At 40.3% G+C, this 27,247-nt stretch overlaps 1 protein-coding gene and 1 non-coding gene across 2 annotated transcripts in view; both read right to left on the bottom strand.

The window, feature by feature from the left end:
- Positions 1–27,247, bottom strand: part of CHD4 (chromodomain helicase DNA binding protein 4) — a 37,517-nt gene that overhangs the window by 3,333 nt on the left and 6,937 nt on the right. The window contains 30 exon segments of the mRNA XM_070742095.1: positions 7,856–8,051; positions 9,298–9,430; positions 10,214–10,322; positions 10,409–10,546; positions 10,677–10,754; positions 10,932–11,058; positions 12,185–12,303; positions 12,597–12,762; positions 12,974–13,118; positions 13,407–13,540; positions 15,879–15,967; positions 16,311–16,397; positions 16,484–16,562; positions 16,564–16,665; positions 16,828–17,000; positions 17,078–17,342; positions 17,508–17,632; positions 17,822–17,939; positions 18,066–18,197; positions 18,748–18,889; positions 19,225–19,398; positions 19,574–19,695; positions 20,478–20,615; positions 20,740–20,940; positions 21,033–21,224; positions 23,044–23,140; positions 24,902–25,033; positions 25,347–25,552; positions 25,639–25,842; positions 26,931–27,170. Coding sequence (XP_070598196.1) covers positions 7,856–8,051; positions 9,298–9,430; positions 10,214–10,322; positions 10,409–10,546; positions 10,677–10,754; positions 10,932–11,058; positions 12,185–12,303; positions 12,597–12,762; positions 12,974–13,118; positions 13,407–13,540; positions 15,879–15,967; positions 16,311–16,397; positions 16,484–16,562; positions 16,564–16,665; positions 16,828–17,000; positions 17,078–17,342; positions 17,508–17,632; positions 17,822–17,939; positions 18,066–18,197; positions 18,748–18,889; positions 19,225–19,398; positions 19,574–19,695; positions 20,478–20,615; positions 20,740–20,940; positions 21,033–21,224; positions 23,044–23,140; positions 24,902–25,033; positions 25,347–25,552; positions 25,639–25,842; positions 26,931–27,170 — 4,363 coding nt within the window.
- Positions 12,428–12,562, bottom strand: LOC139163279 (small Cajal body-specific RNA 11). The gene has a single exon (XR_011558444.1). It is a non-coding gene; the product is annotated as a small Cajal body-specific RNA 11 (non-coding RNA).

Genomic DNA, 27,247 nt, shown 5'->3' with positions numbered 1-27,247 from the left:
CAAGTTTGGTTCTAGTGTTTTGTTTCTTTTTAGAATGAAAAGTGTGTCCTTTTTTTGTTTGTTTCTGTATTAACTAGCAGAATCTTGTAGAAAGCTGGGGAAACATACAATAAGCTACAATAGTGCTTTAAAGTTTATGAGATCTTTTTAATTTTGATTTCTACATAAATATGACCTAGAATGTTCTCCACGCAAGTCCTAAAACTAGATAAACCAATTAAACAAATGTCAAAAACATACTTCATTTATTTATTGAAATGATACAAAGCTACATATTTGTGTGGCAAAAGTACTTGAACCTTTGTGTTCCGTAACCGGTATGGCCCCACCAGGGCAGCAACAGTTGCAATTCAACTTCTCTGATAACAACTGATCTGCACATCAGCTTGGAAGAAATTTAATTCATTCCTCCTTACACAAGTTTCAACTCATGGATGTTGGTGGGCTTCCTCATATGCACTGCCCGCTTCAGATCCTTCAATAACATTTCTATAGGATGAAGGTCAGGACTTTGATTAGGCCATTCCGAAACATTTTCTTCTGCTTTAATAATTATTTGGTCATATGACTTGTGTGCTTTGGGTTGTTGTCTTGCTGACATCATCCATTTTCTCTTCAGCTTCAGTTCATAAGCAGAAACCCTGATGGTTTTTCTGTAGAATTTACTGGTTCAATTCAGAATTTATAGTTTCATCAATGATGGTAAGCCGTCCTGATCCAGAAGCAGCAAAGCAGGCCCAAACCTTGATACTGCTACCACCAAATTTCAAAGCTGGGATAAGTTTATGCTGGAATGCAATCTTGGCCCTCTGTCAAGCATAACAATTTTCATTCAAGCCCCAACATTTCTACTTTGATGTCCTCTATCCACAGAGCATTTTTCCAATGCTTTTTGACTTATTTATGTTGCAAACTGTAGACAGGCAGCAATGCTATTTAGGAGATGAATGGCTTTTTCCTTGTATTTTTGTGCGCCATTGTTATTCACAGTTCTCCTGATGGTGGTTTCTTGAACACCAATATTTAGCAATGCAAGAGAGGTCTTCAGTTCCTTAGATGTTACCTTAGACTTCTTTGAGAGCTCCTGGAGTACCACATGCCTTGCTCTTGGTATGACCTTGTTTGGTTGATCACTACTGGAGAGGGCAACAATGGTTTTTAATTGCCTGTCAGTGGATTTGTGGAGTCCATGTGCTTTGGAAATAGTTGTGTAACCTTTTCCAGCCTGGTGCTTTTTGAAGATCTTCAGAAATTGTTCAGCCCATGCCGCTCCTCCACATAACTGTGTTGGAAGATCAGACTTTGACAATGAATTCAGAATTCTGTTCTTTAAATAAGGCAGGCCTACATTCATACTTGATTATCATTTCATTGATTGAGACACATTACCCTAATTTTTACTTTAAATGAACTAATATTCCTAAAAGTTCACATATTTTTGCCCCACACAAATATGTAGCTTTCGATTATTTTCTCCAAAAGTTGGCTTTTCTTTACCTAATTTTAGAACTTGTATGAAGAAAAAATTACATTACAGTGATCCCCCGGGTATTGCGAGCCCGATCATTGCGAAATGGCTATATGGCGATTTTTGAACCCGGAAGTAAAAACACCATCTGCGCGTGCGCGCCCTTTTTTTCTATGGGCACGCATGCGTAGATGGCGCCGGGCAGATCAGCTGCTGGGCGGCTTCCCTGGGTCTTCCCCCTCTTGCTGGCGGGAGGGCGAAGCCCCCCCCAGCACCTGCTCGCCCGCCGTTTGCCCGGCCACCCGCCGTTCGCCCGCCCTTCGCCCGGCCACCTGCCCGGCTCGCCCGCCGCCCTTCGCCCAGCCACCCGCCCTTCGCCCGCCCTTCGCCCGGCCACCCGCCGTTCGCCCGCCGTTCGCCCGCCCACCCGCCGTTCGCCCGCCCACCCGCCCGGCTCGCCCGCCGCCCTTCGCCCGGCCACCCGCCCTTCGCCCGCCGTTCGCCCGGCTCGCCCGCCGTTCGCCCGGCCACCCACCGTTTGCTCGCTGCTCGCCCGGCCACCCGGGTTCGTTTGGCTTCGGGACATGCCGGCGGCGACGTTTTAAAACAGCCGCGCGGCTTCCCAACTGAGTCCCGAAGTCAAAGGCGTATTTTAGTACAGGCGGTACATTTTATCATTTATTACATACTTCTGAACGTTCCTGAAGAATCTGTAATCCAATAAAGAACCATGATGCTTTTCCCCTCTTCCTGTTCCAAAGATGTTCTTAATGTATAACTTAGAAATATAACTTTCAGAATAGGTTAGCCTTAAAATTGTGTGTTGTATTAGTATATAAGAAAGCATTGACAAGAGTGATATTTTTGAGGTAATGCTTATCATATTCAATAACTTGAGGATTTATTTCCTTTATTTACAATCTGCACTAACCCTTATACACAAACCCATGATTTTTTTTTAGATAGTGATAATAGTATGATCTATAGCATCCATGAAAAAAGCAACATTCTCATGCTCTATACCAGTGTTTTTCAACCGGTGTGCCGCGGCACACTAGTGTGCCGCGAGACATGGTCAGGTGTGCCGCGAGGCAGTTCGCCCCCCCTGCTATTGCCCCCCCGCCGCCGCCGCTATTGGCACCCTCCCACGGGAGGCCGGCAAAGGTTGCTTTGAAAGTCGGCCCCCTCGCGCCCATGGCTTTTCGTCGCTTCCCCAAAGCACCGTCGCTTCCCCGAAAGCGCGCTCCTCATCTCCCTGCCAGCCCGCGGGGGGCGGGGAGGCGCCGGCAGCAGAAGGGAAGGGAGCCGCGGCCGCCCCTGCCTCCCCACGGTGCCTCCGGCCCCCTCGGCCTTTCGGCGCTGCTCCCCGCCCGCCCCCTCTCCTCCTCCGCTGTTTCCTGCCTTTCGCCGTGGCTCCTCCCGCACCCGGAACGCAGGAGACAAAAAATGGCCCAACTCTCGTTCTCTCTCCGTTCTCAGCGGAGGCCAGCGAAGGTAATATTCAATGTCGGGAGCGCTTGGGCGGTTGCGCGCGCTCCCTACCCCCCTGCTAGCCGCTCGGAATATTCAAAATAAGAAAAACCTTCGCCGGTGAAGGCTTTTCTTATTTTGAATATTCCGAGCGGCTAGCAGCGGGGTAGGGAGCACGCGCAACCGCCCGCGCGCTCCCGACATTGAATATCACCTTCGCTGGCCTCCGCTGAGAAGAACGGAGAGAGAACGAGAGTGAGTGACAGCAACAGACAGCAAGTTAGAGAGAAAGTGAGAAAGAGAGAGAAAGGGGAGAGAGAAAGAAATAGCAAGAGAGAGAACAAGAGAGAGAAAGAGTGTGAGAAAGAAAACAAGAGAGAGAAAGCAAGAGAGAGAGAGAAAACAAGAGAGAAAGTGAGAAAAAGAGAGAAAGAGGGAGGGAGAGAGAAAGAGAGAGAGAGAAAGAACAAGAGAGAGAGAAAGAAAATAAGAGAGAACAAGAGAGAGAGAGAGAGAGAAAATAAGAGAAAAAGAGATAGCAAGAGAGAGAGAAAGCAAGAGAGACAGATAGGGAGAGGAAAGGAGAGAGAGAAATGAGAACAAAAAGGGGAGAAAAAAGGAGAAATGATTGAGGCAGAGAATGAGAGGAGAGAGAAACAAAAGAGAGAGAGAGGGGTGATTCTTGAAGCATATGGTAAAAAGCACCCAAATAATAAGAAATGCCCCCCAGCCCACACCTCTTTTTGAAAAGAATAAAAGAGAAAAAACCCCAGCCCTCAACTGGTTTTGGAAATGGTTCCAGTGTGTATACACACACACACATAAGGGGGGGAGAGAGACAGGGATGGAAAAAGAGGAGAAGTGAGAGGGAAAAGGAATGAGGGAAAAAGGGAGGAAGAGAGAGAAATGACAAACATGAGAGAGAAAAGGGGGAAAGACAGGAGAAGTACCCAGAAATGAGATATAAATTTGAGTAGGGATGATTGATGATTGACTGTATTTATAAGGGGATGTTACATGGGATTGTATATACGAGGGGGTTATGTATGTATGTATGTATGTATGTATGTATGTATGTATGTATGTATTTATTTATTTATTTAATTTGTGTCATTTTGGTTGGTGGTGTGCCCCAGGATTTTGTAAATGTAAAAAATGTGCCGCGGCTCAAAAAAGGTTGAAAATCACTGCTCTATACTTCCTTTCCGCCTGTACTTATAAGAGGAAGAAGAAAAGGATGAATGGCGAATGAAATTCGAGAAAGTTCTTCCCTGATTTCTGCTGAATATTATGGGGAATATTATGTGGAATTTTCTGAATATTATGGGGAAAATAACAATTTTCAATCCTATGGAAAGAAGTTCCAATTTTTATTTATTTATTTCATTTATGTAGTTGTCCTCTCATCAGATAATTCTAGGCAGTACATAATAAAATTTTCAAGGATGCACTTCTTGTTGCAGAAATATTCAAGTTGCCTGAATCTACTACAAAAGAAGTACAGTAGGTATAGAAAATCTACATACCCTTGTTAAAATGTCAGGTTTTTGAGATTTTTTTAAAAAAACTAGAGCAAGATAAATAACTTCAGAATTTTTTCCACCTTTAATATCACATTTAAGCTGTACAATTTAACTGAAAAACAAACAAATCTTTTAAGGGGGGGAGATTACAATAAAAAACTTACAATAATGTGATTGTAAACTAAACACTTTAAACTAATTATTTTGTTGAAACATGTTTTGATTTTATGACAGCATTCAGTTTTTCAGGGCAGGAGCCAGTCAGCGTGGCACATCTTGCCTTGGGACTCTCTGGCTATTCTTCTTTGTAAAAGTGCTCCAAGTCTGTCAGATTGTGAGGGAATCCCCTGTGCACAGCCCTCTTCATGTCACCACACAGATTTTTAATAGGATTCAGTCCTGGGCTCTGATTGTGCCATTCCAAGCCTTTGATCTTCTTTTGGCGAAGCCATCCTTTTTTGGACTTGGAGGTATTTTGAGTTGTTGAAAGGTGAAATTACTCTTCAGCATTTTAGGAGAGGCCTGAAGGTTTCGTGGCAAAATTGACTGGTATCTGGAGCTATTCATAGTTTCTGTCACCTTCACTGAAGCCCCAGTTCCAGCTGAAGAAAAGAAGACCCCAAAGCATAATGCTTTACTGTGGGTACGATATACTTTTGGTGACACATAGTATTGTTTTACTGCCAAACATATTTTTGGGAATTATGGCCAAAAAGTTCCACTTTGGCCACATCACACCATAAGACATTTTCCCACATACATTTGAGAGAAATGATGTCTTTTTGCAAAATGTAACTGGGCTTAGGTGTTTTTCTTTGTAAAAAAAATGCTTGTGTTTCACCCTATTCCACAGCCCAGACATATGAAGAATACGGGAGATTGCTGTCACATGTAGTACACAACCAGCTTTTGCCAGAAACTCCTGCAGTTTCTTTAATGTTGCTGTAGGTCTCTTGGCAACTTCTCGGACCAGTTTTCTTTTCATTTTTTCATCAATTTTGGAGGGACATCCAATTCTTGGTAATGTTATTGTTGTGCCATATTTTCTCCACTTGTTGATGACTGTCTTCACTGTGTTCCATGGTATATCCAGTGCCTTGGAAATTCTTTTGTACCCTTTTCCTGACTGATACCTTCCAACAATGAGATCCCTCTGATGCTTTGTAAGCTCTTTGCAGACCATGCATGGGTTTTGCTCTAAGAGGCAAATGTCAGAAAGTTCCTACTAAAACTGAATTTTTTGTCGGACTGATCAAGTTACTTTAATTAATGGACTTTATTTAACATCAGTTTAAATGTAATTGGTGAATTCTGAACAGAGCCACACCCCTACTTAGAAAAGGGTGTGAACATTTTAAAGTGAATATAACAAGTCTACATACCCATTAAAATGCCAGATTTTTGAGATATAAAATAATCAGACCAAGATAAATATCTTCAGATTTTTTGCCCACCTTTAAGGTAACATATAAGCTGTGAAATTAAACAAACTTAAATCTTTTAGGGTGTGTGTGTAAATGACAAAAAACTAGAACAATGCGGCTGCATTGTTCACACTAACTTATAAATAGGATTGTGGCTGTGTTCAGAATTAACCACTCACAGGGATGTGGTTGTGTTCAAAATTAACCAATCTCATTCAAACTGATATTAAATAGTAATCAGTACAGACATGCCATCAATTAAAGTAACTCTGATCAATCCCTTATAAAATTCAGCTGTTGTAGTAGGATTGTTTGACATTTACTCAGTTGCCTCTTACAGCAAAAGCCGTGGTTTGCAAAGAGCTTACCCAGCATAAAAGGGATCTCACTGTTGAAAGGTATCAGTCAGAAGGGTTTAAACAAATTTCCAAGGCATTGGATAAGCCATGGAACACATTAAAGATAGTTATCAACACATGGAGAAAACAGTGACATTACTAAAAACTGGATGTCCCTCCAAAATTGAAGAAAAAATAAGAAGAAAACTAGTCAAGAGGCTGTTAAGAAGCCACAGCAACATTGCAGGAATTCCAGTGAAGTACTGGTTGTATACTACACGTGACAACAATCTCCCGCATTCTTTGTATGTTTGGGCTGTGGGGAAGGGTAGCAAGATGGAAACCTTTTCTTACCAAAATTTAAAAAATAAAATAAAATCTAAGCCCAGCTACATTTTGCCAAACCCTACATCATATCTGACAAATTCATGTGAGAAAATGTGTTATGGCTTCATGAGACCAAAGTTGAACTTTTGGGACATTAATTCCAAAATGAACTTTGGTGCAACACTAATACAGCACATCATTGAAATACATCATATCCACAGTGAAGCACGATGGTGGCTTCAGCTAGAACCAGGGCTTTAATCGAGGTAGAAGAAATTATGAACAGTTCCAAATACCAGCCAATTTTGGCACAAAACCTTCAGGCTTCTGCTAAAATGTTGAATCTCCAAAAAAAAATTGCCTTCACTAGAAGATCAAAGTTTTGGAATGGTCCAATCAGAGCCTAGGCCTGAATTCAATTGAAAATCTGTGGGGTGACCTATAGAGCTTGCAATCTTGACAGACTTGGAGCACTTTAGCAAGGAAGAGTAGGCAGATTCCCAAAGCAAGATAGGATGCTTCCCCCAAAGACTGGATGCTGTCATAAGATCAAAAGGTGTTTCAACAAAGCATTTGTTTAATAAGGGTGTGAATCATTATGCAACCATGTTATTCTAAATTTTTTGTTATTTTCCCCCCTAAAAGATTTTAGTTTCTTTTTAAATTGAATTAGACAGCTTATATGTTACTGTATATTAAAGGTGGAAAAATTCTGAAGTGATTCTAATTATTTTATATCTCAAAAACCGGATTAAGAGGATATATTGTGTTTCTATATCCATTGTAAATTTAGCTTCTGGATCTGTTTTTTAAAAAAACCAATGAATTATCCTAAACTAATTACTAAAAACCTTCTTGGAAATGTAGCCAGGAATTTTTTTATGCAAACTATTTCGTAATTAGAAATGCCATCAAATCTAAAATATTGAAAAAATTAACTTATGTAAGAAACTCTTGGACCATATCTATTGGAGAGAAAATGCTCCCCGATAGATTACAAATACTAGGGTAATTTTTTTACAAAGGCTAACCTTGAATCTATCTCATCTTCTCTATTTTCTGGAACAAATTTTTATATGGTTTTGTATTTGTAAATGCATCAGTTGTTTGGGGAGCTTTCCTACTCATTTCAAAATTGACCTGTTTTTCCTGAACTGAAACAAGGTCTTTCCCCAAGTACTAGCTGCCCTCCTTCCCTTGAGAAAAAGGAAAGGATACATATTTAGTGGTGCGTGGAACAATATGTGTCAAGTGGCACGCAAGTCAACCCCTATTCTCATTAAATAACATCTCCCCAGCCCTCACCTTTGTGAAGTACTGCATTGGCTGGTTTATTCCCAGCCATGGATTCCTTGGATAGATGCTGATGGCTTTCAGCTAGGCACTCCACTTCAGCAAAACGAGTATTCAGAGCCATAGAGGGATGAGATGGATCTTCTGACATGTTTAGATATGCAGCTCTCCGTAGTTGCTCTTCAATCACTAGGGCTTGTTCCAGCAGCTATAAAAACCAATGTTGGTTCTCAATTTTTGGTACAGGATTCATATTGCTTATAATTCCTGTGTTCAATGTTCTTATCAGCAAGCATTCAGAATTGTCTAACAAGATATCACTAAATTTTAATTGCAAGGTCATGTGATACAAATGCACAGCTACACGGCATCAGACCAGATTACTTACGGGACCGCCTTCTGCCACATGAATCCCAGTGACCGGTTAGGTCCCACAGAGTTGGCCTTCTCTGGGTCCCAGCGGCCAGACAATGTCGTCTGGTGGGGCCCAGAGGAAGAGCCTTCTCTGTGGCATCCCGACCCTCTGGAATCAGCTCCCTCCAGAGATTTGCATTGCCCCCACCCAGTGAATCCCAGTGACCGGTTAGGTCCCACAGAGTTGGCCTTCTCTGGGTCCCAGCGGCCAGACAATGTCGTCTGGTGGGGCCCAGAGGAAGAGCCTTCTCTGTGGCATCCCGACCCTCTGAAATCAGCTCCCTCCAGAGATTTGCATTGCCCCCACCCTCCTCGCTTTCTCCCCCCCCCCCCCCCCGGACCATTAAATGTTATGTGTGGATGTGACTGAGTTAATTGACTGCTTTTTTAATGTAGCGGGATCTTAGCTGATAGTTTTAACTAATTAGATTTGTATATATATTGTTTTTGTATTTGTCCTGTGAGGCGCCCCGAGTCTTCAGAGAAGAGCAGCAGCATAATAATAATAATAATAATTCTTTGTCCTGCTGCCCCAAAGTGACCCCGATCAGAATCTTAAACCTAACCACTAAAATAAAAGTAATACAACTGGACTATTAATACAAAGTCAAAATGTTACAAAAGAATCATTCCTATGATAACTACAACTTGACAGAATATTTTAAGAGTGTTGCTTAAAAATCACATTCTTTATGAGCTGAATTAATAAGCTTTACTATATGTTCAACAATACTCTCATAACCTGAGACATCTTTAAAAATGTAAAATCCCCCCCCCCCGACTTAACTGCACATAAAATCAGAGAAATTTCCCTTTGTTTTTATATGCCAACGTTTAACGCAAAAAGGGTGCCTTAAATCAAGTAAGGAGGCATTCATTTTGCCTTTAAAGCCCATCCTTACCCTTCAAACAAGGAAGGGAATGATACTTTCAACTCATCCACCAATCCTAAAAAAAAATTTGACTTGCTTTTGAAGAAAATTCTAACCTATTCATTTACCACATTTACAAAGAAATTGTGTCCTAAAAGGAATGCTCACCTTAAACCTCCTGGCCAAGAATTTATTCTTTATTTCTAGAAAGTTGCCCCTGTTCATTTCACCCTTGAAAGGCTCATTGAGGATGGCGTAACGGGAATCGTTCTGGATATCTTGCCATCGAGCATAACCATGACTGTAATTGGAGAAGCTCAGAAAAACAAATAACCTGGAAAAGGTGGCAAATCAGTAACAATTACGGTCTATTTGAATTAGTGAGTAGTGTGGATCACACTCAATTTATGTATTATAGTAGGATTCCAATTTATTCACGGGGAAGATGTCAGATAAAATCCTTTCTTTGAACACTCTGTCAGGTTTCCTCATCTTATTACTTCATCTGCCAAGCCACTGCTGAAAACTTCAGTAGAGCTGACCCTCCTTGCAAAGAGAGATCTATTTAATCCCAATAAGTAATAAGATATGCTGGGTCAGAGGGCAGAGTATATATCCAAAAATTGGTGAGAGCAGTAGTAAATGTAAAATGAAGTAAAGCAGGAAATCTGAAAACCCACCAGAAGCAAACAAGCATTTCTATTATTAAAGAAAGCATACAAATATAATACAAATTTAGGATCCATTCTTGTTAAGAGATATGAATGCAAATACCAGACTTGTTTTAAACCCAAGATCATACTGTTTTGTCTTTGCTATGTCAAATTCTCAATCAAATCTATATTGGCTCCTAGAGGAAGAATATCCTAAAGGTGCTTTTTCAAGCAGCAACTGGACTTTCTGGGGTCCCCCCCACTTTTTGAAGACGTTTCACTTCTCATCCAAGACACTTCTTCAGCTGATCCAAGCAGCTTCTTGGATGAGAAGCAAAATGTCTTCAAAGAAAAACCAGAAAGCCCAGTTGCCTTTGGAACAACCATGATCTGGATGACTGAGAATCTCCATAGATATAGAGGAAGGATACTTTATAATTCCTGCCAAGAGCCAATAGTCATGGCGCCGGTGCCAGATCTCATATGTCTTCTTGGTAACCGTAGCTGCTCGCTCTTCATTTTGCCACAAGGAATGCAACTCTGCAAGGAAGTAAAAAGACAAAAGTGTTTACAACTGAGTAGGAAAAAAGCTCTTAGGAAACATCTATCCTCATATGGGTTAGTACCAGTGAAGCCGCCATCTGCAATGTTGAACATGAACCGTTGTTTTATGGCTTTCTTGTGCCGATCATCAGCAGACTCTTTAAGGGTTTCCCCATTTTGCAGCATCACTATATCTTTCTTCTCATCTTCCTTTTTCTCTTCTGAAAAGAAAACAAACAATTAGACCACAATTACCAAGGAGTCCATCTTAATATTCCAAACATCCCCAGCCTCTGCTTAGAAAACTTATTTTATCAAATGGATTAAATGTACAATAAAAAGAATTCTTGCCTTTCTCATCAAGATTAATTGTGGGAGGTTCAGCAGGTGGCTCCGCTGGTGTCTTTTCTTCTACTTTCTCTGTATCAGCTAAAGAAAAACATTTGCATAAATGGGTGACTTGGGTGCTTTTCTCAAAACTGTACAGTCTCAATCCAGGTTAAACCCTGTTAGCATTAGGAGTTTGCATTTACACCAAGAACTCCCATGCTCTACAATTTCATTCATCTGTGGAATAGAACACAAAGGAACTAACTACAGCCATACCTTTACTTTCGGCTTCCATTGGCTCCTCTTTCACTTCCAGGTCATCTGGTTTCTTCTCTTCAGCTTCTACAGTATTTATAGGAGATTTTACCTCTTGTGTGTTGGTCTCTGTTGAAGGAGGGGCCTGCTATATCGGAAAAGAGTAAGAATATTTAGCCAGTTAAGAGTGTAAGAAAGTAAAACCAGTCCCTGTTTTAAAAAAATTAACAGCATATCTAGTAAAGGCAAAATTCGTGCAAAATGCAGCTGCGAGAGCAATCATGGGCTTCCCTAAATACTGTATGCCCATGTTACACCAACACTCCGCAGTCTGCATTGGTTGCCAATCAGTTTCCGGTCACAATTAAAAGTGTTGGTTATGACCTATAAAGGCCTTCATGGCACCGGACCAGATTATCTCCGGGACCACCTTTGAATCCCAGCGACCAGTTAGGGTCCCACAGAGTGGGCCTTCTCCGGATCCCGTCAACTAAACAATGTCATTTGCCGGGACCCAGGGGAAGAGCCTTCTCTGTGGCGGCCCTGACCCTCTGGAACCAACTCCCCCCAGAGATTAGAATAGCCCCCACCCTTCTTGCCTTTCATAAGCTCCTTAAAACCCACCTCTGCTGTCAGGCATGGCAGAACTGAGATATTCTTTCCCCCTAGGCTTCTACAATTTATGTATGGTATGTTTGTATGTATGATTGGTTTTTAAAATAAGGGTTTTTAGCTGTTTCAGTATTGGATTATCGCATGTTGTTTTTACCACTGTTGTTAGCCCGCCCGAGTCTACGAAGAGGAGCGGCATACAAATCCAATAAATAAATAAATAAATAAATAAATAAATAAATAAATAAATAAATAAATAAATAAATAAATAAATAAATAAATAAATAAATAAATAAACAAATAAATAAACAAATAAATAGTTAAAATAAATAAATAAAACATTATCTTAAAATTAATTGCATATAATAAAGAATGCCTGTGTATTTCGCTTTTTAATAGAGTTTTGCAGAGCTTTGGATTCAAAGCCAAAAATTACTTCAGAAGATGCAGGGACACTTATAGATGTTCTCTTCCTAAATTAAGCAAAGCCCTGCTATTACTGCAAATGATACCTATGCAACCTAGGTAAAGATGTAGTTTCTCATCTTCAAATTTAGAGATATAATGACCAAATTGAGCAGTAGTTAAATAATTTTTAATAGCAATAGAATATTAGGATATATTTTTTAATGATACTAAATAAACCTCTGGCAAACGCTCACCTCAACTGGAACTTCATTTTCAACAGAAGTAGCAACCGCAGGACTGATCTCCTTCTCTGATTCTACGGGTTCCACTTGATCCTTGGTAGTGATTCCATCTTCTACCTTCACTCCCTCCTCTATAATCAGCACAAGCAAAGAAACTTTTTAGAAGAGTTCCCCTTCCCACCTCTCATAAGAGACCAATGTTTCTCTACTCACCCAACCCTGACATAATTTTATTCTGATATAAATATTTATCTGGATGTTCTCTTGTGCCTTTGAGGGCAGCTCAACACTTGAAGAAGCCCTCCTATGATAAGAGTGTTTTATTTACGTCCAGCCCCAAGCTCTCTGCCAGAGTTTTGACAGCAGGAGCAAAAACTGAAAGCTGGACTGCTTTCTCTTGAAGATACTAACTCAAGGCTCTCACCTAAAGAAGGAACAGGTGCAGGAGTATTAGGCTGAGTATCTCCTGGTGTAGAAGGAGTTGGGGTTTTGGGGGAAGGCGAACTTGGATGCAAAAGCTTTTTGTTCTCCTCCATCTCTGCAAGTTCTGGCATACTCCAGCGTCCATTCACATGTTCAAATTCTTGTACCTGAGGTGGAAAAAATAAGAAAATATATTACTCTTTTCAAAATCAAAACAAATGAAGAATATTAGCAGCTGCGTTCCTGAACTCCAATGAGTAAATAGAGGCAAAAAGATACACTAATCGATGTATCACTTATGTATGAAGGATTAGAAAACCTTTTAAAATATTTTCTTGTAATCTGTGGAATAGATAGAAACAGCATTTTAGAGCTCACCTTCTTGCGTATGAGAGACATGACCCCTATTCGTGTGAGAACATGTTGTCGAGATAAGCCCTCACGTGGGACCCCATCAGCAAATGTTTCTGCACCATCTGCTCCTGGTTCACACAAGTGCCGCATGAAGAGAGAGACATAGGCCCTGTCAAATACAAAGGGGAGAAACCTTTATAATAATAATAATAATCATCATCATCATCATCATCATCACTCTGCAACATTGGCCTGGAAATTAACATGGAAGAGCTTGAGCAGCAGGCACCACTATTCTGCTTACATCAACTTGATCCTTATATATGCTCATTGGGAAGTACTTGCCAAATTCTAATATTGCTCTTTTCTTATCTCCATAGAAGCACAATTGACATTCATTGGCTTTCCCTCCTCCTGAGCTTTTAAAAGAGATTTCTCTATTATTACACAAACTCACTTGAACTCCTTTTCTGATTTGCCACGGAGATCACGGACTAGCCACTGGGTGGTAAAGGCATCCTGTGGTGGCATTCCATAGCGCATGATGGCATTAAGGAAGGCCTTCCGCTGTCGAGCATTAAAGCCCAATACCTATTACAGGAAATAGGTTCAGGAAAAAAGATTTAGATGTAATGGTAACATATTTGTATGTTCAAGCATCCCAGGTAGGGTTGTATTAGTATTCTTAGAACACATTACATTAACAGAAAACAAATAACAGATTTGGAAAGGATCTTGGGGGTCTTCTAATCCAACCCCTTGCTTAGGCAAGAACCCTACACCCACTTCAGATAGATGGTTATTCAATATCTTCTTAAAAACTTCCAGTGTTGGAGCATTCATAACTTCTGGAGGCAAGTTGTTCCACTGGTTAATTGTTCTGTCAGGAAATTTCTTAGTTCTAAGTTGCTTCTCTCCTTGATAGGTTTCCACCCCTTGTCCTACCATCAAGTGCTTTGGAAAATAGCTTCACTCCCTCTTGTTTGTGGCAGCCCCTGAGATATTGGAACACTGCTATCATGTTTCTCCTAGCCCTTTTCATCAGACTAGGCATACCCAGTTCCTGCAACCATTCATGTTTTAGTCTCCAGTCCCCTTCTCTGCACTCTTTGTAGAGTCTCAATATCTTTTTTACATTGTGGCGACCAAAACTGGCTGCATTATAAGGTGGCATTAATACTTCATGTAATCTTGATTATATATTCCCCCCAATTATGCAGCCTAGAACTGTGTTGCTTTTTTGGCAGCTGCTGCACACTGCTGGCTCATATTTAAATGCTTGTCCACTAGGCAATGTTCCCTCCAATTTTTTTCCGGTGTGGGCAGAAAAGTATAGTGTCTGAGCGGCAGTCCCTTTGGGACTGGGCGGCATAGAAGTATAAATAAATAAATAAATAAATAAACAAACAAACAAATAAGAAAAAAAATCCCTTGTTTTTTATTAAAAGAAATTAATAATAAAACAAAACCAAAATCTATTACTATTATTACTATCTTCTCCTCTTTTTCCATCCCTGTCTCCTCCCCCCTTGTGTGTGTGTGTGTGTGAACTCTTGAACCATTTCCAATAACAGGTGAGCTATTGGAAATGGTTCAAGAGTTCACACACACACACACACACAAACAAACAAACAAAGAAACGGCTTGGGTTTTTTTTTCTGTTATTATTTGGGTGCTTTTTACCATATGCTTTAAATCAAGAGTCATTTCTCCCTCTTTCTCTCTCTCTCGTTTTCTTTCTCTCTCTTTTTTCTCACTTTCTCTTCTCCTTCTCTTTCTATCTCTCTCCCCCTCTTGCTCTCTCTCTCTTTCTCTCTCTATTGCTTTCTCTCCCTCTCACTCTTTTTCTATCTCTCTTGCTTTCTTTCTCTTCTCTCTTGCTATCTCTCTCTCTTGCTATCTCTCTCTCTCTTTCTCACTTACTTTCTCTCTCCCTCTCTCTTTCTTTCTCGCTCTGTCTGTTGCTCTCTCTCTCCCTCTGTCAGCGAGGGGGCTGCGAGAGCACTTTCTCCAAGCGCTTCAGGAATGCCTGCCCTGCCTCTACTGCAGCTCCCTTGCTGAAAATCCGGGACGAAAGCGCTCCCAGGGAAGGGGCTGCGAGAGGGGCAGGGCGGGCATTCCCGAAGCGCGCGGAAAAAAACTGTCACTCGCAGCCCCCTGGCTGGGAGCGCGGATGAGGAGAAGCCGCAGCCACCGCTGCGGGAGAAGTCACGGCCCAAGGCAGGAGGCGGGGGAGGAGAGGAGGCGGATCGGGGCGGGCGGGGGGCAGGGCCGAGAGGCCAGGGGCGCGAGGGGGCCGGAGGCACCGTGGGGAGGCAGGGGCGCCCGCGGCTCCCTTTCCTTCTACTGCCGGCGCCTTCCCCCCCCCCGCGGGCTGGCAGGGGGATGGGGAGCGCGCGCCCGTGGGAAAGGGTGTGCGGGGGGGTATTTTGGGGCGCGCGCTGTGCGCAAGAGCGCAGCTTACAGGAAAACGCTGCCACTAGGACTTCAATATCTCTTTCAGTTACTACTATTGAGTGAGATACCACATATACTGTACCTGTGCATTTTGTTTTTCTTGCCTAAATATAGAACCTTACTTTTTTCACCATTGAATTTTAGTTTGTTAGACAGCGCCCAATGTTCAAGTCTGTCAAGATCCTTCTGTATCTTAAACCTATCTTCTAGAGCAAGGGTAGGCAAAGTTGGCTCTTCTATGACACGTGGACTTCAACTCCCAGGATTCCTGAGCTAGTATGATTGGCTCAGGAATTCTGGGAGTTGAAGTCCACAAGTCATAGAAGAGCCAACTTTGCCTACCCCTGTCCTAGAGTGTTGGCTATTCCTGCTAGCTTGGTGTCATCTGCAAATTTGATGAGTTCCTCATCTATCCTCATCGTCCCATTAGCTCCATCCTTTTTTGTAACATTCTCATAATTATATACATTACCTCTATGTTTCCTCCCACACGGGCAAGGAGTGGGGGCAATGGCTTGTCTTTGTCATTCCTTAGGCCTTTGCGACTAGGTCGCCGTGCAGCTGACAAAACAAAATGAGGTGTTAGTTAACAGCACAATTTAAACCACAGGACTAGAATATGATATATAATTTTTATCAAAGACAGAAATGCGTGTCTTATTTAATATGTTAGTTCCATATGTACTCTACTTTTTTTTCAAGGAAGGGACTGTGCAGCATATTCACATGCCCCTCTTTTTTAATCTTCACCCTCAGATATTTTAGGCCAAAGTATAACTTCAGGATTAAGAAATGAATATTTCACAAATCTCCCAAACATCTAGATTGTGGCTGGAATTTTAAAAATTATACAGTTTTTCTCAAATTGAATGAAAGCAGTGCCTAAATCTGCATAAAAATTTACCTTCCGACCTCTCATCAAAATCTTCATCACCTTCCTCAGAGGCAACAGAATAGTCAGATTGATTATCTGATTGGTCATCCTGCCAGTCTGGGGAAAATAAAAAGGCTGTGAAATTTCTCTGAAGAAGACTGCTTTCAAACCATAATGTTCACTCTCACTTGTTCGTCACACACCTCTATCTTCTTGTGAGCCATCGTTGTAGTTGACTTGTTTACGAATGCGCTTGCCCTTGCCTAGATTCCTAGCCAAGTCCTTCTTGCTGCTGCTCATAGTGATGGCGAAGCAGTTTTTCCCAATAGTCTGGATCCACTGATTCTTCTTGCTTGATAATCTCACGTTCAACCTCTTCCTCCTCCTACCACAACATCAAAAGGTAACAATAGCTCAGTATTATCAGCCTCCCTGTTTTCAATGTTTCCTAGTAAAGAAGTATTTAATTGCCAACTTAATGTGAACCTTTTATCAAGAACCGTTTTGGGGGAAAAAGCATCTAGCAAGTGTCAATCAATTCACTTACCCCCATTTCTTCTTCACGCACCACATATTGGGCTACTTTGAAGGAACTCAGGTATTCATTCATACCCTGAAGTTCTGCATCCTCTATCTCATCCTGGTTCCTATCCAGAAGTCGTTCAATTGCCTTCTCATCATAATGGATGACACTGCTGTCCTCACCTTCCTTAATATCCCCTGGAAGAGGAATCATTTATTAGATAAAAAGAGACAAAACATAAAAGCAAATAAAGGAAAGTAGATTAAGTACTCACTTTGTGTTACACTGCAGAGATTCTTACCACCCTCGGTAGCTTCATCTTTGAAAAGCTCTTCAGTACCAAACTTAAGGATGTCATCCAGTTCTTGTTTGGACATAGAACCAGTCTTGGAACCCAATCCTGGTCTTACCACAAGATGTGTTAGCATCATTTTTTTCTTGGCCACTTGTGTGATTCGCTCTTCTACTGAAGCTCGTGTAACAAAGCGATAAATCATCACTTTTTTGTTTTGTCCAATTCGGTGAGCACGGCTAAAAGCCTGACAGGAAAAAAAGGGGAGATGAAAATAGGCTTTCCGATATTCATTAAATCAGCCTATAGTCTCACAAACCACGTTTTTACCCATTTCATCCAGCATTCTGCCTAAATGTATTGTTTTCCAAGGTTCAACCTTGGAAATCTTTGTTTTACTACTCAAATTCACCTGGATGTCATTGTGTGGATTCCAGTCAGAGTCATAGATTATTACTGTGTCTGCAGTGGCAAGGTTAATACCAAGGCCTCCAGCTCTAGTGGAAAGTAAAAAGCAAAACTGCGGGGCACCAGGAGCTAAAAAAAAGAAATAAGATGTCATCAGTGTCAATAATTTGGAATATCCATTTCACCTCCAAAGCTTGTCTAACCAGTTCCAGATTAACTTTAGAGATATTAGCTAGTAGAGGGGAGGAAGATGCAAAGGAGAGTCACAGCTCTTGCCAAGGTAAGGAAATTTGTTGGATGCACCCATCATATTCATACCATTGAAACGATCAATAGCTTCCTGACGCATGTTTCCTGTGATCCCACCATCAATTCTCTCATATTTATACCCTTCATGTTCCAGAAAGTCTTCCAATAGATCCAACATCTTAGTCATCTATCAAGTACAAAGAAATAAATGGAATCAGTAGAAAATATGTTATTAATCCATAATCAAGTGAATAGCTTCTGTGACATGTAAACTACTCTTAATCAAGAGGAAAATACTGTTCCTTTCAGTTACCTGGGAGAATATCAGCACCCTGTGCCCCCCTTCCTTGAGATTCTTCAACATTTTCTGAAGCAGAAGTAGCTTCCCAGAAGCTCGGATTAGGGCACTACCATCATACATCCCATTAGGCATCTTTGGTGCTTCCTGTGTATGTGTGAAAGAAAGCGAGACCAAAAGAGAGGTTAAAAGCTTGAGTTTCTTTGGCTTTGATCAGGTTTGCTACAATTACCCTACAATTGAATTTAGAACATATTTCTATGCCCTTTTTATTGCTAATCTCGCTCAAGTAATCCTTATTATTTTATTGCCCTGACTTCTTTTACAGCTGCCATAATCATGTACTTTTACCCGAAGAAAGAGTTTCAATTGCTGTATCCAAGAACAAGTATATCAATTTAAAAATGTGAAATATTGAGCCAATTCGTAGAGCATTGTAAAACCTTAGCAGTTCACTTGGAGAGAGAAGTTTTATTAAATCCAAGTCAACATAGCTGACAAACATTGGGTCAATTATTAAATATGTAGACCTACTAAATTTATATATGAGGTGCTTATCAAAACAGTTTTCTCCTGTACCTGAAAAAATTGATTGGCTAGTTACCTACAGTCAAGAACCTCAATATCCAAAAGACCAATAAAAACAATAGGTTGTTTTAGGTTTTTTAATCAAGATCCTAAAAGAGCCAGAACATACCATGGCAGCCACAGGGAAGAGATATGGATGGTTGCAGCATTTCTTCAAATCCATAACAACATTGAGCAGAGAAACTTGGTTGCCGCCACCTCGTGCATTCAGTGCCTCAAAATTTCTTGTTAGGATGTATTTGTAGTACTTCCTGTAAAATGTTAATGCTCACATTATTGGTTTCTGCTTTTCACATGTCTTGTCTTAAAATCAAGCAACTATCTTAGGAGTACCTCTTAAAATAAATTTACCTCTACCTCCCATTCTCCACCTCTTAAATGTAGTAAGAGGAAATAGACTGGCAATAAGATACTGGGCAAAAAAAAGAGATAGAGACAGACAGGCGGACAGAATTTTTAAATCAATATCCTAAGACAAAGCAAGTGGATGCTTATTAGGGCACTTAACCATTCTTCTTCTTCTTCTTCATGATACTTAACCATTAATAAATAAATAAAGAGAAGCTGACTGTTCTGTTACACTCACTTTTGCATAGGGCTTAGTTCCACTCTCACAATAAGTTCTGTCTTTGAAGGCATGTTTTTGAATACATCAGCTTTCAGACGTCTTAACATGTGTGGTCCTAACATATCATGAAGCTTTTTGATTTGATCCTCCTTGGCAATGTCTGCAAATTCTTCCAGGAAGCCTTCCAAATTACTATAAAGGAATTCAAATAAACATGAAAACCTCAAGCTAAGAGGAAAATAACCCACCTTCGGTCGCCTCAGTGACATGAGTGGCATAGATGCTTATTTGCTTTATTTGTTTGCTTATTTATTTATAAATACATATATACGTACATATATACTTCAGGGTGCACTGCAGGACTTACTGAAATCTTTCTGGTGTCAAGAAGTTAAGAAGGTGAAACAATTCCTCCAGATTATTTTGAAGAGGGGTTCCTGTGAGCAGCAGTTTGTGCTGAAGAGAATAGCCATTCAAGACCCGGAAAAACTGAAAGGTGCATACCAAAGGAAAAGAGCTATTAAGCACAATTTCATAAATTATGACACATTTTACAATATGCATAAGTGTGATCCAAAAAATAAAAGCCATCTCTATTCACCAAGAAATTTTTCAGCAAACTTCTAAACTGGCAACAGTGAAATAACATCTTAAAGAATCAGTTCCAATCTGAGTCAGACAAAACTGTTCCAAAATTATTTTTTTAAAAAAATGATAATTACTATAAACATTTATTTTGCAAAGTATTTATAATAGTACATAAAACTAACGAGAATTCAAAGAATATACAATACAGTGGTACCTCGACATACGAGTTTAATTAGTTCCAGACCCGAGCTTGTAAGTCGATCAACTCGCATCTCGAACGAATGCCTTTAGACTTTGTTTTTTGCACTGAGATAACCAGAAGCAAGGATTCTTGCGCCACCTAGTGGAAGCTCGGCTCGTATCCCGAATTTGAGCTCAGGTGTCGAACAGAAATTTTGCTCGTGTCGTGGCTCGTAACTTGAAATACTCGCATGTGGAGCAGCTCGTATCTAGAGGTACTACTGTATATGAATATATATGATCTTTTACGAAGAATAAGCTACATCAAAATTTGGCATTTATGTGCATGTATACTGCACAAGACAAATGAAGCTGACAAGAGTCCATTGAAAAACTTGTTTAAATGACCATTTAGAAAAAAATGAGAAAATTCCCCTTCTAAGAAAATTTGGCTATAGAGCAAGAATCATAGGAGAAATAGAAATAAAGCCATGTATCCCTACCTTGGACTGATTATTCTTCAGTCGATGTGCTTCATCCACTATAAGGCAAGCCCAGTCAATAGAGCCCAGAATAGCCATATCAATAGTGATCAACTCATAAGAAGTAAGCAATACATGGAATTTCACGGACGCCTCTTTCTGCAAGGATAAGAAAGTATTGACTGTTTTAAAAAAAATACTACTCAACATTAGTAGAAATTCTAAGTTGCTAGAGAAGTGGAAATATTTTCAGGCGAAAATGTTAAATTAGTTGCCCAAATACCTTCATCCTGGAAGCCTTTTTCCCTCCACGTATAGCATTGTCTTCAAAAGAAAATTCGTTTTCACGGATGATGGCCCGGCTGTCTTTATCCCCAACGTAAGTCACAACATACATATCAGGTGCCCACATTTCAAATTCTCTCTCCCAGTTGATGATGGTGGACAATGGAGCACTCACCAAGAAAGGTCCTTTGGAATGGCCCTAGAGTCAGATAAACTCTTGATGTAAAGGCAACAGGAAACAAATTTTTAGAATGATCTTTATGAATTATATATGGAATGCTGCAACCTTACCTCTTTGTAAAGAGAATACAAAAACACTGCAGTTTGCACAGTTTTTCCTAGACCCATTTCATCAGCCAGAATGGTATCTGTGCCTTGAGCCCAAGAGAAACGCAGCCAGTTTAGGCCTTCCAGTTGATAAGGATGAAGGGTTCCTCCAGTTACATCTAAATAATCTGGTTGTCTATCATATTTCACTGTAGGCTGTAGAGAGGTTGGAGAGAAAATGGAACTGTTTAGTGTTTTAGCTCAAGCTCAGTATCACAAGTTTGTTTTATTGAAATTTGCCACCATAAACAGCTTTGGAGCTTGAGGGAGTCTTAATAGCATTTAATACAGTTTTTAAAATATCTAATTTATCTTTAAAAAAAAGCAAATGTCTATGGAGATTCTCAGTCATCATGGTTGTTCCAAAGGTGCTTTTTTCAAGAGACAACTTTTTGATGAGAAGATGTTTTGCTTCTCATCCAAGAATCTTCTTCAGCTCTAACTGGAGTTCCATTCTCCACCATCCAATCAGAACTGAAGAGGCTTCTTGGATAAGAAGCAAAACATCTGAGAAGCAAGAAAAACCAGAAAGTCTAGTTGCCTCTTTAAAAAAGCACCTTTAGAAATAAAGCAATTGAAAGATAATTCCATAATAATTAAATTATTTAAAAAATTAGAACTACATGTAGTACTTAATTCAGTTGGTTGTACAATGTTGCTCTAAGAGTAGGTGCAAGTTTCAGGTTTATTACAAATAACAAAAGAAAATGAAGACATTTGGAGGGAAAAGATGGTGTGATAATTGTTTTACTTTTGACAAAGTGAAAATGTATCAAATTGCATTTGCTGAATTACAGAACAGGAGTTGAAAGGGACTTGAAGGTCTTTTAGTCCAACCTGCTGCCCAAGGCAGAAGTTCTTATAGCATCCCAGACAAAATGGTTACACAATCCTTTCTTAAAAACCGTCAGTGTTGGAACACCTACAACTCTGGGCAGCAGACAGTTCCCTTGATTAACTGTTCTGTCAGGAAATTTATCCTTAGTTCCAGGTTGAATGTCCTTCTAACAAATTCAACCCATCATTCCTTGTCCTGCCCTCGGAAACTAAGGAGAATACATTGATCTCCTCTTCCCTATGACAGGCCTTCAAATATGCTATCATGTCATCTCTAGCCCTTTTCTGTTAGACTAGATATATTTATTTATTTATTTTATTTATTTATTAGATTTGTATGCTGCCCCTCTCCATAGACTCACAACTGTTCATGGTATGTTTTAGCTCCAGTCCCTTAATCATCTTTGTTGCTCTTCTCTGCACTCTTTCTAAAGTCTCAACATCTTTTTTGTGTTGTGACCAAAGCTAGGCACAGTATTTTATCACAGCAGTATAAAATGGTATTTGCACTTACTTAACAAACCATAGACATCACCTATTACACTCATCCCTGAATTTAACTAATAAGATTCTTTGTGTATAGAACACACAACATAATTATTATAGTCTGATGACCAGAGTGGAGACTCACAGAAGTGCTGAGGGTAGAAAAAATTTAACTTTGGCCAACAGAAGGGTACTTCTTTAACAAGGCATAGAGTTACTTTACTGAAGCATCTCTTCAAAGCAAACCTATGTATTATTAGAGTTCTGCTTCAGATTCAAAGGCATAAAGGTACTTTAGAAAACATCCACTGCATCTGTTTGCAACTCCTTAAACCCAAGAAAGCCATTTCCCAATATCATACTTCAGTTGCAGACAGTTAAGTAACCTTGGAAAAGAGGTTGCTGCTTGGAGGGCGATAGCTAGATACCTAAAACATATCAGAGACAATATTCTGCTTTGCTTAGTTTAACGTACTTCTGATAGTACTAAACTGCCACATAAAACACAGAAACTATAAAACTGCCACATAAAACACAGAAACTATAAAAAGAATTTTCATAATACAGTATATATATCAAAACCCTACTAAAAATATTATCCCCCAAACTGAAGACGGTATGGTCATGAGGCTGCATCAATCCATTAACTTACATCCACTGTAGGTGTTTCTGGTGGTCTCTCTAATTTTCGTAATTTCACTTTCTTTATTTTTTTCCCTGGTCTTCCTTCTTCACCTCTCATCAATTCCCTGTTTAAGAAAGAGACCCACAGAAATTGAGCTATAGAAAATACACTGCTCAAAAACATAAAGGGAAGACTCAAATAACATATCCTAGATCTGAATGAATGAAATATTCTCATTGAATATTCTGTACAAAGTTGAATACGCTGACAACAAAATCACATGGAAATCATCAATGGAAATCAAATTTATTAACCAATGGAGGCCTTGATTTGGAGTCATACACAAAGTTAAAAGTGGTAAAACACACTATAGGCGGATGCAACTTTGATGTACTGTCCTTAAAACAAGTCAAAATGAGGCTCAGTATTGTGTGTGGCTTCCATGTGTCTGTATGACCTCCCTACAACGCCTGGGCATGCTCCTGATGAGGTTGCGGATGGTCTACTGTGGGATATCCTCCCAGACCTGGACTAAAACATCCGCCAACTCCTGGACAGTCTGCAGTGCAACATGACGTTGGTGGATGGAGCGAGACATGATGTCCCAGGTGTGCTCAATCGGATTCAGATCTGGGGAAAGGGCGGGCCAATCCATAGCTTCAATGCCTTCATCTTGCAGGAACTGCTGACACACTCCAGCCACATGAGGTCTGGCATTATCCTGCATTAGGAGAAACCCAGGGCCAACCGCACCAGCATAAGGTCTCACAAGGGGTCTGAGGATCTCATCTCAGTACCTAATGGCAGTCAGGCTACCTTTGGCGAGCACATGGAGAGCTGTGCGGCCCTCCAAAGAAATGCCACCCCACACCATTACTGACCCACTGCCAAACTAGTCATACTGAAGGATATTGCAGGCAGCACATTGCTCTCCACAGCGTCTCCAGACACTGTCACGTCTGTCACATGTGCTCAGTGTGAACCTGCTTTCATCTGTGAAGAGCACAGGGCGCCAGTGACGAATTTGCCAATCCTGGTGTTCTGTGGCAAATGCCAAGCGTCCTGCACAGTGTTGGACCTTGAGCACAATCCCCATCTGTGGACATCGGGCCCTCATACCATCCTCATGGAGTTGGTTTCTAACCGTTTGTGCAGACACATTCACATTTGTGGCCTGCTGGAAGTCATTTTGCAGGGCTCTGGCAGTGCTCCTCCTGTTCCTCCTTGCATGAAGGCAGAGGTAGCGGTCCTGATGCTGGATTGTTGCTTTCCTACGGCCCCCTCCACATCTCCTGGTGTACTGGCCTGTCTCGTGATAGCGCCCCCAGCCTCTGGACACTATGCTGACAGACACAGCAAACCTTCTTGCCAAAGCTCGCATTGATGTGCCATCCTAGATAAGCCACACTACCTGAGCCATTTGTGTGGGTTATATGCTACCGCAAGTGTGAAAGCACAACCAACATTCAAAAGTGACCAAAACATCAACCAGAAAGCATTGGTACTGAGATGTGGTCTGTGGTCCCCACCTGAACCACTCCTTTATTGAGTGTGTCTTGATAATTGCCAATAAATCCATCTTTTGTCCATTCCATTTGCACAACAGCATGTGAAATTGATTGTCAATCAATGTTGCTTCCTAAGTGGATAGTTTGATTTCACAGAAGTTTGATTTATTTTGGAGTTATATTCTGTTGTTTAAGAGTTCCCTTTATTTTTTTTTTGAGCAGTGTATATGGACAATAAACGTAACAGGTTTTCCAATACATTCAGAAAGTAAGCTAGATAAATTCCAGATAGTTTCCTTAATGATATCAATCTAATAAGAACAATTCTTCCCTTTTTCCCTTAAAAATTTACTGTTCAGTTATGTTCATATTCTTACCTGTGGTTCCAGTATGACTGTTTGTAGATATCATAATCCTGTATCTCTGCCTCTTCATTTTCCCAAGAAGCTTGGTCATATGGTAGATCTCTCCATTTAATCAGATAATGAACATTCCCTTTCTTATCCACACTGGAAGAAAAACATAACCTTCTAAATAAATCTAGTCCACATAAGCAGAAGATTAAGCTTCATCTTTCCCCCCCCTTCCTGGAAACTCACTAATTAAAGAATGGAAAAACAACAGGCATCCACCAATAGTTTATCCCTTGTGCATAATCATAAGATAAGAAAACAATTTGATAGTTTTGCAAAAGTAGATTGATTTCCTACTAAAAGAATATCAGCAGTAATGGCTGCCAAATAAGCATGTTCACTTTTTGCTACTTTCAAAATAATCGTGTACAGGTTTGTTTTCCAGATAATAGTTCCTCATTTGCCTAACCTATGATTGAGAATTCGATGAGTCATCATCCATTCTGGTTTAATCCCATATCGATAAAACCGTTCCTCCATCTCTGCAAACTTGGGATCCTTGTTCTTCCGTTTACGACTCTTCTCTTCTTCTCCCCCAAAGTCTCCTGAAGGTGGCTCATCCATATCATTTTTACGTTGGTAATTGCGGAACATTACTTGGCAATGCAGTTCCAGCTGGGATACAAGCAGATTACACATCGTTTGAACATGGTCTGCCAGCTTCCCTTCCCCGATTACTTGAAAAATCAGCTTTAACTTACCTGCAGTTCAGAAACCCAGGAACAGTGCCAGTAGGACATCCCCTGCCACTTGACAAAGAACTGCCTCTCAGGTCTTCCCTCCAGAGGCTTAGGAGAAGGTGCATTTGGATCTGCATCAGCCGGGCGTGGCACTGGAGTCGGTAATGGTGGCTGTCCCCACTTCCATGTCAAGATTTTCTGCACTTTGCCTTTCAGAGATGGGCACTAAAGGTTTGTAAAGGCATTAGAAAATGTTTGCTCTGGGTCCTCTATCATTTGCTAAAGCTTCCAAATACTTTCATTATATCACTATTGGAAAAACAAGATCTACACATCTATATTCTATTTTAGAAAGTTTTAAACTATGGAGAACATTGTATATTCCTTTTCAGGATTAACAATAAAAAATGAACAACAACGAGAACCACAGAATTAAACTTAATATATTAGGTATCTTCAATAACCAGAACAGAAGAACAACAATTATCTAATATGTAGGTATTGTAGCATGGCTTACAAATCTTTTTAGCCAGTTTCAAGATGGAGACTTCGTAACAACTTGTCTTGTACAGCATAAAAGCAGCATTTCAATATTTGGACCATTAGAAATTAGCAAGTGGAGAAAAATCGGGATAGCTTGTAACTAGTGAACCATTTTAGTTAATACAAGAGTGGTTCATATGAACAAGTATACATTCTGTTTTAATATTGTGTGGTCCAGATATTTCTATAAGCAACCAAATTCTCATTAAGATTTCTTGGTTTGATAAAGTTCCATTATCAAATAGACTTTCTGCTGACATCTTGAAAATTCTGGCTTCAAAGTCTAATTATCTTTATTATAACTCCTTCCACTCCATGATCTAGTAGCAAATATCAATTTGTTCACAAAGATATTCATTGCTCATTTTTAAAATAAAATACACTGCTTAAAAAAATAAAGGAAACACTCAAAGAACACATCCTAGATCTGAATGAATGAAATATTCTCATTGAATACTTTGTTCTGTACAAAGTTGAATGTGCACAACAGCATGTGAAACTGATTGTCAATCAGTGTTGCTTCCTAAGGGGACAGTTTGATTTCACAGAACTTTGATTTACTTGGAGTTATATTCTATTGTTTAAGTGTTCCCTTTATTTTTTTGAGCAGTGTATATAAGATCTACAATGAATCATTCAAAACCACGCTCACATACTTCTCTTTAGGAATATATGTTCAGTAAGACACCTTTTACCTCATAAAGGCACCTCTTCCATAAAAAACAGTATACAACATTTTACCCTAGTTACAGATTATTGTAAGAACTCACAGTACAGCGTGGACAAAGCCACTCTCCATTGGGGATTTCTGGCAAAGGGGGATTCAAACAGTGTATGTGATAAGATGAAGGGCAGGCATCACAGCAGAGAAGTTCTCCACCATCTTTGCAGACACGACAGAACTCCATGTGGTGATCATCTTCTTCCTCTGCATCCCCTACAACATCCTCCATAGCTTCCTCCCCCTCAGAGTTATCTTCTTTGGCCTCCCACTGGATACCTTCTTTTTCCTAAAAGGAGAGGCAAACTGTTAGCTCCAAGTGCTGCACGTTCTAGTCAACATTCACCCTTTTCCCTGTCTTCTACA

The sequence above is a fragment of the Erythrolamprus reginae genome, chromosome 2, assembly GCF_031021105.1.
Source record: "Erythrolamprus reginae isolate rEryReg1 chromosome 2, rEryReg1.hap1, whole genome shotgun sequence".
Lineage (NCBI taxonomy): Eukaryota > Metazoa > Chordata > Lepidosauria > Squamata > Dipsadidae > Erythrolamprus > Erythrolamprus reginae.
The sequence above is the reverse complement of the archived record's forward strand: the minus strand, read 5'-3'. Positions and strand labels throughout refer to the sequence as shown.